At 39.7% G+C, this 12,031-nt stretch overlaps 1 protein-coding gene across 1 annotated transcript in view; it reads right to left on the bottom strand.

Moving 5' to 3' along the window:
- Positions 1 to 1,428: 1,428 nt before the first annotated feature.
- Adamts12 (ADAM metallopeptidase with thrombospondin type 1 motif 12) overlaps positions 1,429 to 12,031 on the bottom strand; it is a 237,724-nt gene continuing 227,121 nt past the window's right edge. The window contains exons 23-24 of the mRNA XM_042690638.1: positions 10,055 to 10,214; positions 1,429 to 2,070 (exon numbers count right to left, since the gene is read on the bottom strand). Of these exons, the coding sequence (XP_042546572.1) occupies positions 1,892 to 2,070; positions 10,055 to 10,214 (339 nt within the window). The 3' untranslated portion in view covers positions 1,429 to 1,891. The remainder of the gene's footprint in view (positions 2,071 to 10,054; positions 10,215 to 12,031) is intronic.

The raw sequence follows: 12,031 nt of genomic DNA on the forward strand, positions 1-12,031 counted from the left end.
GCAAATAAGTATGCTAAACTATTTCAGTGTTTTGGACTCTCTTGACATGCTGGTTTCCCCACGGTAACTTACTCCATAGCTTCATCATCATCATCATCATCATCATCAACATCATCATTTAGTGCTGGAGATCAAATTCAGCTCAGCATGGGCTCTACCACAGAAATACATCTCCAATAGCTGACGAGTATGCAGAGTAGATAATTCTCATCTCCCTCCCTCTCTCTGTCTCTCTCTGTCTCTCCCTCTCCTCTCTCTCTACCTCTGTCTCTATCTCTGTCTCTGTCTCTCCCTCTCCCTCTTTTTATTATTGTCAGTTGTGGGGCTTGAACTCAGGGCCTGGGCATTGTCCCTGAGCTTTTGGGCTCAAGACTAGAGCACTATCACTTTGAGCCACAGCACCATTTCTGGTTTTCTGGTGGTTAATTGGAGATAAGAGTCTTGTGGCCTTTCTTGCCTGAACTGGCTTTGAACTGCAATCTCAGATCTCAGCCTCCTCAGTAGCTAGGATTATAGGCATGAGCTATCGGTGCCTAGTGACTCATCTTACATTTTAGAGTTTTTATTTTTCTCTCTTTCTAGACTATACATTTACTCTAAATTCTTATATTTAATATAATTTGATTTTTAATTGGCTTAATCTATAGCCTCATTTTCCTCCCTAAGAGAGATGAAGGCAAGTGACAGCTGGGTTCTGGTGAAGTGGGTCTTTGTGTATAAACAGCCTACACCCAAGTTGAGAGTGAGACCTGAGGTCATGACTCAGGTGGGGACTGAGTGTGAGAGAGAATGATAAACATTTGCTCTTTTCGCCTGCCAGTGCCAGGGAAGTGGAAGAATAAAGGCCCACATTTCCTTTCTGTAGTAGGAAGAAATTGACTTCTATTCATTTGATTTTGAAGAATTTTCCAAGAAATTACTCTCAAATCAGAGGTGTGTGTGTGTGTGTGTGTGTGTGTGTGTGTGTGTGTGTGTGTGTGTGTGTGTGTGTAACTGATCTCAACCCCTTTGGATTGAAGCTGATATTTGCACCTTATTAATCTTACATTGATCCAGGACTCTGAGAAAGCCAGCTGTAGAAAACTGAAGGGATTAAAGGTGAGATTGAATCTGGTTGCTGGTGGCTCACACCCGTAATGCTAGCTACTCAGGAGGCTGAGATCTGAGAATCATGGTTTGAGGCCAGCCCAGGTAAGAAAGGCCAGGAGACTCTTATCTCCAATTAACCACTTAAACCCTGGAAGGGGGGCTGTGACTCAAAGTGGTAGAGTGCTAGCCTTGCACAAAAAAGCTCAGGGACAGATTACAGGCCTTGTGTTCAAGCCCCACAACTGACGGAAAAATAAAAATAAAAAAGGAAGATAGTTTAAGGGACATAGCCAGCTGTGTCATCCTACCCTCAATGAACAGGAGGTGAAGAACAGATGCATATTCCTAACTCATCTCCATATCTTAAACAGCACCTTATCTCAGGTCAATGGGGAGGATCTACTCAAAAGATGATTTGTTCCCTGGGTAAACGTGGCTGTGTTTCCTGCTTCTCCTGAGGTAGTCTCGAGAAAATCTGGTCTCTTGTTTTTAGCTTTAAGAGGGGAAAATACATCATTACACAGACTTGTCTAATCTGTCACCTTTCCCGATTGCTGATTCCAGCTAATGGAGAATACTCCTGGACACTTCACCTTCCTGTGAGGAGCAGCAAGGGTGGGAGTCCCGGACCTCCTGCTTGGGATGTTTTGTGGCTAGAGGGACACAGTGTATTTAACTCTGCTATAATCCAAAGCTAAACCTGAAAAAAGTAGAAAACCTCAGTGGAGCAGCCTCCGGGCTAACACATGTCACAATCAGCAGGCTATGGCAGTCTATGGTGGAGGGTGGCTTTCTTCCAGACTTAGGGAAGTTTGGGTTTTTTGAGCAGTTGCTGTTTTCTTGGCCGTTGCATGTGGATGCTGTGTGTCTGGGAACATGAGGAGCAGCACTGGTCCCTCACCGTGGGCACAGAACATTTCTTCATGGATTTGAGTGTCTGGCAGAAACTGGCCGACAACCTGTCCTTGGTACAATGTATATCTGTAGGAAGAGAAAAAGAGACATAAACCCAAAGAGTACTTTTTGTAGGTGAACCAATCACACTTATATTACTGTAAGACTATATAAATCTACAATGAAATAAGCCATAGCACTTCTGAATCACGATGGCCAATAGGCAATTATTCTATATGAGACACTGAAAAATATTTGTGTTAAGCTGACTTACCAGTCAAAATTCTTAATTGCTGTGTGCTCATGTAAGACATTCCCACTCTGCATAGCTGCATGGTGGGTGAAGAATATCGCCCCACTCTTTGATTTTGCGTTCATGTCTATGGCTTGCTTTGGACAAAAGGCTCTTAGTAGATACAATCCCTGCAGGTCCTTGGAAAGTGCTAGAGGATGTGCTAAGGTGATGATCTTCCATCACCATAAAGAACCTAGTTTCTGAAACCACGGGATAAAGGGAGGGGAACATGTGGAGCAGACCTAGACCCAACAGCTTGGAGCTAAGCCAGCCGAAAGCCATTCTAGAACAGCTGAGCTAAGTATTAGTGGACCTATACATTTTGAGTAAAGACTGCATGGTTACAGTTAAAGACTCCCAGTGTCGGGGTGTTTAGCTAGATTGTTTTGGCAATAGACAAATGCAGCCTGCTCCAGGCTTCCCTTCCCTTTGTCTTCATAGATTTATTAGCAGGTCAACACTCTTCCCCTGTTTCACAAATGAGAAAAGTATGATTTAGAGTAGCTAATAAATTGCATGATGTTATCTAGCTGGTGTGTGGCATGGCCAGTTTTGAACTTAGGCAGATTCTACTCTAGGTCTAATGCTTTTATCCATCACTCTATTCAGAGTGCCAAGCCATTGACCAATCATCCAGTTAACCCAAGCATTTCTCAGCACGGTGCAAAGGATACAGATACATAAATGATGGTGTCTACTGTCTAGACTATACCATGTAGCTGAATGCATGAGGCAGGAGCAAGCAATTCCCATCCTCAAAATATAACTCAATTACTTGAATTCAAATTCTCATTTTTCTTTAGCTCTAGGCAAAAATACCCCCATTTTCATGGCCTTCTCTTTAACATAGGTGAATCAGGGAGTTAACATAGATTGCTCAGAGGCCATTCACTCATGCTTTCTATAAATGCTGCTACAAATGCACCAGCCCATAGAGTACTTGCCTACAGGGAGTTCAGTTAGGTTTAAATCACAGATTTTTCCTCCTTTCAGAATGTGAAATTGTTTCAAACTTTGAGTGCCTCTTGGAGCTGTGGTTGCTTTCTTTTTGCTTTACAGAGAATATATTTTAATAGTCCCAGATAAACCCCTTTTTCACAAATCAGCTACTGTACTTTGCAAACAGAAGTCAGTAAAGTAGAAATTGACCCCAAACCTGTGATTTTTGCTTCTGTGCTCTTTTCACCGTTAGATTGGGAAGACAAAAAATGCTTTTATATCTCCTTAGAAGTCATCATTTTCTTGACTGTCCTGTTTTTTTGTTTTTGTTTTTGTGAAGAAATAAGTGTCATCTGTTATATTTCCATTTTGTGTGCAAGATTCAAGTGTACTTAGGAACTGGTAATGAAAAATGAGGCTAGAATGCCAAACCTAAGTGGTTCTCATGGATTCTTTTCTTTAGGATTCTTCTTTAAGTCCTTCATTTTAAACATCCATTTTTCTAAAATTCTGCAGGAAGTTTTCTCTCATGCTTTGTTTTCAGTAGGAATACGTTTTGGCCATCCTTCCTATCGAGAAATGTCCTTTTGAGCTTTTTGTCCCTAGTGTCCCTATCAGAGCAGCAGAAATTCTCCATGGGTCCTTGGCCATGCGTCATGTGAATAGGGTTCAGAACAAGGTTTCTTCCCCAAGCTTCTGGCTTAGGACCAGGGCCTGGCATGAAAACCTAGGTGTCACATATGGTCCTGTTTCTCACCAACGTTTCCCCAATCCCTTGTAAATGGTAGATGGAGAAAGTGTACACATAGAGTAGGTCTTTGGTCTACATTCTCCCTCCTGTGACAATAGGAGTTCTCAGGGGTTGCTGTAAGGAAAGGGGAAATCAGAGGAAACATGAAGGTTTCCCACTTCTCCACAGAGCTTCTTTGGGTGATGCTGACTTGCATAGATCTGTCTCAATATCTAAATCTGTCTTATTTTTGCACCACTTGCTGAAACATGGCACCATACTCTTTCTTGGACTGTAAAGGTTGGGAGAATATTTTCTGCTCAGCATTAAAAGTCGATCTGTTATTTGAGAGGTGTTTGTCATTGTAAGAAAAGCCTGTAGGAACTCCCTAAAGCCTTTAACCCTGTGTGAGTTGGACTATATCCTCTGAAATTTAAGTAATCCCACAGTTGGAATCCTAACCCTTGGTACCTTGAATATAAACTGATTTAGAAATACAGTTTTGGTAGATGTAATTATTATATAAATGGAGATTAAGTTATTTTGGAGTAGTGGACCCATAATCCTACATGACTGGTGCTGTCCCTAGAGGAAGAGGAGAAGAGACACATATACTTGCACATGTACAGTCAGCCAGGATATAGAAGAAAGATGGCTATATCATAATGATACATAGATTGGAATTAAATGGCTCTAAGCCAAGAAAAGCCAAGAATTGCTGGCAGGCACTATGAGACAAAGCATGGATCTGACGATCCTTACTCTTAGAATTCTAGACTACAAAACTATGATAGAATAGGTTTATGTTGTACTAAGCCACCCAGTTTATGGTACTTTGTTTGGGTAATTCTAGAAAAAATGAATCAATTAATGTGTTCCTTTGGCCATGACAATAATTCCATGACAATGACTCATTAAGCATTTCCCATGGACGAGGAAATGTGTTTGATATATACCATACCAATTGACCCTCAGATAACTCTGTTTTCATGTATATTTATTTTCTTCTTTTATAAAGCAGGGTTCCAGAGAAGCTTAGGAACTGGCCTGGCACCACATAGCCGGTATATAGTTGATGCTACTGGAATTGAATGTTGTCTAGGTGTCTTTAGAGCTTTAGAGCTTTGGTGTCAGGATGCTGATTCTCCTACACTGGTTATGAAGAAGAAGAAGGTCACACAAACAGGTCTTCCCTGCCCCAAATAGTTGCATTTGCTCAACACAGTGGCTCCACTTTTCAGAATAGATGAACATCTAAGGGACTAAAAGAGGCACAACCAAGTCTGTCTGTTGGCAGATCTCCATGAGATCATGAATACTGCTTTTCAAAGGTTCTCAGGGCCCTGGAAACCCGTTGGGTCTGGGCATCTTACACAGAAGCAAGCCTGAAAGGTGGTGGTGGCCTGTATTGATAGTTTGTGATCCAGGCCTATGTTTAGCAGCTCATTTAGACAATGATTACAAGTTCAGCATCATGCTGGTACTTAATTCTACCAGTTCTCCTTAGTATTGTAAAATAATGAAGGCTTGTAGTGCCCAGCCAGTGGATCCCAGCCCTGAAGTATGATTAGGGACAACTTGAGGAGCAGATCCCAATTTCCCCCTGACTGTTCAATTCAAACCATACTTGGAAATTTAAAGGGATGGCTATATACTTGTTTGTTTGTATACGCCTGGGTCTAGATTGAAAGCATATTTTGCTTATGAAAGAAAGTTAAAAAAAAGTTTCCATAAGACTTAGAGCTCCTTGAGACCAGAAATGGTATCTTACCCATAATATATTTAGCCCTTACCACTGACCTAAGATATATTAAGTTATTATAATTGTTGCTGCATTAATGTATGAATGCAGTTGTACATAAGTATTAGTAATTGTTTCTGCATTAATGCATGAATGCAATTGTACTTATGTACAACAATTCTTCAGTAGAAAATTTATAACAAGACTCTGATGGAAGCAGAGAATTCCATTGTGTATGTGGTATCATTTGTAAGGAAATGGAAAGACTCAGAAAAAATTATATTAAGCAAATTAAGTCAGACTAAGAGAAACACAGGTTGCATGGTTTCCCTCATTTGTGGAACTAGAAAATGCCTTTAAATCCATAAATAAAACATGCTGGATATTAAAAGGCAAAAAATATACTTTGACACATGGTATTATATAGTACTCTAGACATTCATATAGTGAGACTACAGGAGGATATTCTTAGGAGAGGATCACAAAGGCTCAATAGCTATGGGCATATAAAATGATGTTTATGGAAATGAATTTTAAGAAATGGAAGCAGGAGGTCTTATGTTATTTTGATTCTTAGTTTTTAATTTTCATTTTTTCTCTTTTGTCGCCGTTTTTTATTTCTGTACCTTTTGTCTTGTAGGTAAGTTAATCCAGGGTAACAGGGAGCACAGAAAGGGTTGGACAAAAAGTGAACAAATGCATTAGTGAAATTCACGAGACACTATGTTGCACTATATAACTTGTGTGTGAGGGGGGTAGAGAGGGAAAACCTGTGAGAAAATGAGGAGGAGGTGAGATTATTCAAAAAGAAACGTGCTCATTACCTGACTTATATAACTGTAACACCTCTGTATATCACCCATGCAATGACAATAAAATAAAAAAAATTTAAAAGCCTGGGTGCTGGTGGCTCACACCTGTAAAATCCTAGCTACTCAGGAGGCTGAGATCTGAGGATCACAGTTCATAGGCAACCTGGGCGGAAAAGTCAATCAGACCATTATATCTCCAATAAACTACTTAGAAAAAGTCAGAAATGGCCCTGTGGCTCAAGTGGTAGAGTGCTAGCCCTTGAGCACAAAGCAGCTCAGGGATAGCGCCCAGGCTCTGTGTTCAACTCCCAAGACTAGCAAAAAAAAAAAAATCCATAGACTCAAAATATTCCTTTGTATCAAAATTGAATCAAAGTTCTTATCCTCCCTATTTTTCTTGTCTTCCCACTCCCATTCCTAAATAAACAAACAAGACAAAGAAAAGGAATCAGGAATGATGTGTATATAGGAGTTTTGCTCTGCTTCTGCTTTTTACTCAAGACACTTGCAAAGGATTCTATAACATCTACTATGGAAATGGTAGTTATGATTTAGACTTTAGGTTATTAAATATTTGGCTGGTAACTAAAAGAAGGAAAATGATTATTAGGAAAGCAATGTGTCTTGAAGTCATACCGATCTTACATGATGGAAATAGGGGTATTTCTTGTGACGGCTAGCTGACAACAATGTTACCATTGGATGATTCATTTTCAAAGCATTTTTGAGGGTGCATGGTCAGGGTGAATAGTTGGCTTCCCAAATCAAAGAATTTCTTGCAGCTCTTTCATCTAGCTTTGTCTGAAGGCTTTGCCTTCAAGGGAAGCTAGTAATTAACTTTGTTGCCCTGATAATTGTCATAATGTAATTCATTGTTATTTATATCAATCACCTGCCAAATGTGAGTACTTATTCAGAGATTTCAAGATGAAAACTATCTTTGCTTTTACCCAATTTTGATTACTGAAGTTAATTGTCCAGCAATAGGACAATTATTGGAGACAATCTACATATAATTTAAAGTAAAAACCCTTAACACCTAAGCATGATCAACTAAAACCAGGTAGTTGCTTTGGTTATGTGAAAAACATAACATAGAAGGCATTCAATAGTCTTAAGTTTTTATAAATTTGGTGCCATAGAAGGTGATAAGATGAAATGAAAGACAAAGGTGTTAGGTTGGCTCCTTGGTCTACAACAAGTGCTATTCATATTTAGAGAACACCTGAATGACTAGGAGATTTTGTTTAAATGTCGATCCCAATGCAGTGGGTCTAGAGGGAGATCTGAGATCTGGCATTTTTAGCAAGCTCCCAGCAGATACCAATTCATCTGGTCCAGGGACTACACTTTGAGTAGCAAGAGTTTGGAAGACTAAACACTAACAGCACTTTTTTCTTTTTTTGTAGGTCATGGGGCCTGAACTCTGGGCCTGGGCACTGTCCCTCAGCTCTTCAGCTCAAGGCTAGTGCTCTACCACTTGAGCCACAGCGCTACTTCCGGCTTTTTCTGCTTATGTGATGCTGAGGAATCGAACCCAGGGCCTCATGCATGCAAGGCAAGTACTCTACCACTGAGTCATCTTCCCAGCCCCTAATAGCACTTTTGAGACAATGAAAGCAATCCTCAAGTACACAGGATGCTTAACAGAGTAGCTACACGTGGTACCACATTTAAAGTATTTTCACTCCCTGTACATTACAATCAAGATTTCCAAGACAGAACTCTTTCCTGGCTTCATAACTTGTATAGCAAACCAATCACGAATACTCTGCTGTGGACGATTCATATATCTCTCAACAAATAATGCCCTAGCTAGAATTCTCTCCCCAAAACAATCCTTAGATCTTTCTTTATATCATTTTCTCAGCTGTTCAAGTCAGAAATGGAGGCTGAGCTTTCTTCTCCTTATTTTTATGTAGTTTCTGAATCTACTATTAAGTCGATTCATTTGCCTAGTTGATGCCATATAATGCATATATTTTGCACAGGGTATAGTTGTCTGCTAACTGGTCTTTCTCTCTCATATCTGGTCTTCTTTGCTTATATATAATAGTTTTGTTAGGATATTTCCTCACACCTTATGTGGTTTTGGCCTATATAATCTTGGTGCTAATTGAATTCATGGTTGCTGGTCTTTGAGATAAGAGTCTGCCAGCAGTCCACTGGCTCTCTAATAAAGACTCCCAATTAGGTTTCTTAAGTGGTGGTTTCTCCTGTTTCTCACACCTGAGTTCCTTTACAACAACTGCAGCCAGAATGACTTTTTAATCTTCACTTTCTTAATTGGAATATTTCATTCTTCCTTTCCACTTTAACAAGTCCATCAGTATGCTTCCCATGGTTCGTTGTCCTCTAACTCCAGCTTGCTTCTTTTACCATATCATTTCCTAACTCTTCTTGTGTGTTTTGTGCTTGTACCTGTATTTATATGACAGACCATCCAGTCTTCTTCCTGGCTACTCTGGAAGATAAAAACTTCTCTTCCTGGAATCTTTTGCTGGACTTTTCTGCTCAGCTTTGACCTCCTCTGGAGCTTTAGGTTTAATACCTTTCATAATACTCTCATACACCTGCTCTGCCTTACTGCTTTCTCATACTGCCTGACACTAGTTCGTAGTTTTGTTTCTTGTTTCATAGTGTCTAGTATTCAGCAAGTGTCCAATAATTATATGTTGCATGAATTCATGATTTGAAAATAAACAACCCCTCGGAGAAAACTCAGGATTAACTTCAGGGGAAGTCGCTGTTGGATGTCTTTAGTGTACTGAAGTAAGTAAGCACACTTCTCACTACTTATCATTAGGAATCTTTTGAAAGATATTACCATTGCATGCTGCCAACGAACTATGTTTTCAGGAACAACATGATCCTCAGTTGCTGCCCCACAGTGTAATTACTAAACTAACTTCTCCATGAAGTATTCCTTACTTTATAAATGCTGTAAATAAACTACCAAAAAACATCTCATTCTTTCTGAAAAATTTTCCCCCAGGTGTTCAATTTGATTTAGAAACTCATTGTGGATTAATAGAGCCAAAGATACATTGGAATGGTTGGCCTATGGTTAAGCCAACTCATTTATGGACAAGAGAAGTGCAATCAATAGAGCAAATTACCCAAGGCAGGAAGATCACATAAATATTTTATGAAACATTTGTCCTTCTTTGTTTGATCCTGATACCTTTGCCCCAGAAGTTGCTTTTGTAAAATTCAGTTTAAAACAATAAATTTAGATTTATTGACCACCCTACATTTAGCTGTTTCCCAAGAAAAGCTGGAACATCTCTCAGATATCTCTAAAAACAATGGAATTAATTCTCCTCTGTGTGAGACGACATCAGTGCAAACATGTTCTGAGATAGGAAAGTGGTTGAAATAATTCCTTAAGGAATTAGTTAAACTTCAGCAAACAGACTTGTTCTCTAAGTCACGGGCTAGCCTTAGGAGCACTTAGATTTTCTCTTCAGCAAAAGGGACATGAACCTATACAGGTTCAGCTATACAGAATGGCTACCACTCTTCTCCCCAGCTAAACAAACGCATTCACCTACCAGCACTCTTTCTGCAGGCTTGCTGGTTGCATTTTTGGAATTCTGGAGGTCTGGGTTCATGATCACACAGGCACTGGTCTGACTCTTCAGTTGTATTGTCCTCTGAAGGGACACAATGGACGGTCCTCTTTTGAAATCCACCTCCACAAGAAGTGTTGCACTGTAAGAGGGAGATACACAGAATTGGAATTCTCCTCCAGAAACACAAAGGGTTGGAAGTCTTCCCCCAGGATCACCAGCAAAGATTTTCCATGTTTGACTAGGGTAGAGTTAGATAGAAGTCTAACTCTACCCTAGTCAAACATGGAAAATCTCAATTACCAAGAAATCTGTTTAATGAGCCATAGAATAAAGAGGCACCAATAACTTGGAAACGTGAGTATAGAGTCTTATATTTTAGGTTGTTAGATTGAATTCAATTTAGGCTAGTGTAGGATTCTTTGAGGAACACCCTTCTCCTTTTCTCATGTGAGAATGGCCTGTTTGCTTATGACATGGTTTCAATATTGGGATACCACCCATGCTTCCATACATGAGGGATCCAGAATGGGCCTCTGACTCTAGTTGTTCAGTTGGTACCTTCCTTGGGAATCTACAATTCAGACACTGCAAGAAATTCCATCTGAAGGTGAATCGTACAAACTTAAATATCATTGGTGGTTATAGTTCCTACCAAGCAGGAGAAGTAGAGAAAAAATCAGATTATAGAAGATGTGAGTGGAATGAAACAAGAGCTTAGAAAGGAATAGGAATGAAATGGTTAACAGCCTTGATTGTAACTAAAATTTCCAAGCTGGCCCTCATCTTCATATCCTGAATATAGGAATGAAGTACAATATATGGAGATTGAAAGGAAAACAGAAGAAAATTACATTTCCTGGGCCCTAGTACTCTCCAGTTTCCCTGGACTGGTATTTTTGTTTTTGTTTTTGTTTTTTTTTTTGGTTGTGGGGCTTGAACTCTGGGCCTGAGCACTGTCCCTCAGCTCTTCAGCTCGAGGTGAGCGCTCTACCACTTGAGCTACAGCACCACTTCCGGTTTTCTAGTGGTTTATTGGAGATAAGAGTTTCACGGACTTTCCTGCCGGGGCTGGCTTTGAACCAGGATCCTCAGATCTCAGCCTCCTGAGTAGCTAGGATTACAGGCGTGAGCCACCAGCACCTAGCTCATGGACTGGTTTTTATTTGGGGATCAGAAGTAAGTAAAAGGAAGAGAGCAATAAGAATGCTATTGAAGGACAGCTCACCATCTATATTCCCAATCCCATCCTTGGAAACCAGCATTGCAGTTTTTTCTCTTTAAATTTGATGGTACCCCATAGAGATGGAATCATATAGTATTTGTCCATTTTTGGCTGACATTTTGACTAGCATAATGAATTTGAGCTACATCCATATTGTAGAATGTGTTGAAATTTTCTTTGTAAGATGGTGTAATTTTCTATTAATGTCTCTTTTATGATAGTTTTGTCCATTCATCCACTGATGAATTTCCAGATTTCTGCTTCTAAGGGACTGGTGAGACAGTCTGGGCTTATTTCGGGTGTTTGTCCTTCTTGTCCTCTTGGGCATGAAGATTAGAAACAAAGTTAATTCCAAGGCAACACAAAAAATAAGAGAGAAATGAACTGCTTATGAGTTTATCAGCCAATAAAAGAACTTGAATTTAATTGAGAGATTAAACAGGAAAAGTAGTGGCTGATTTTTTTCTTATCTTTAAGTAGTTGTACAAAGTTGCCATTCAATACAGCAATGTAGGAGTAGAATGTATCTTGATTAATGTCACCCCATTCATCATTCTCCCCATCCCTCCTAACCCTCATTTTTCTTAGTTCTGTAGTATATGCATTGAATTATGACTTCATTCTCCCCGCTCCTCTCTAACTCACTCTCCTTGACTTCCTTCCAAATGTGAGTGCTTATTTCTTTGTGTTCATTTTGTTGGACTGTTAGTTAGCCTTTCTAAGGAATTACACTG

Source organism: Dipodomys spectabilis, unplaced genomic scaffold (genome assembly GCF_019054845.1).
Source record: "Dipodomys spectabilis isolate Male_0828 unplaced genomic scaffold, ASM1905484v1 ptg000138l, whole genome shotgun sequence".
NCBI lineage: Eukaryota > Metazoa > Chordata > Mammalia > Rodentia > Heteromyidae > Dipodomys > Dipodomys spectabilis.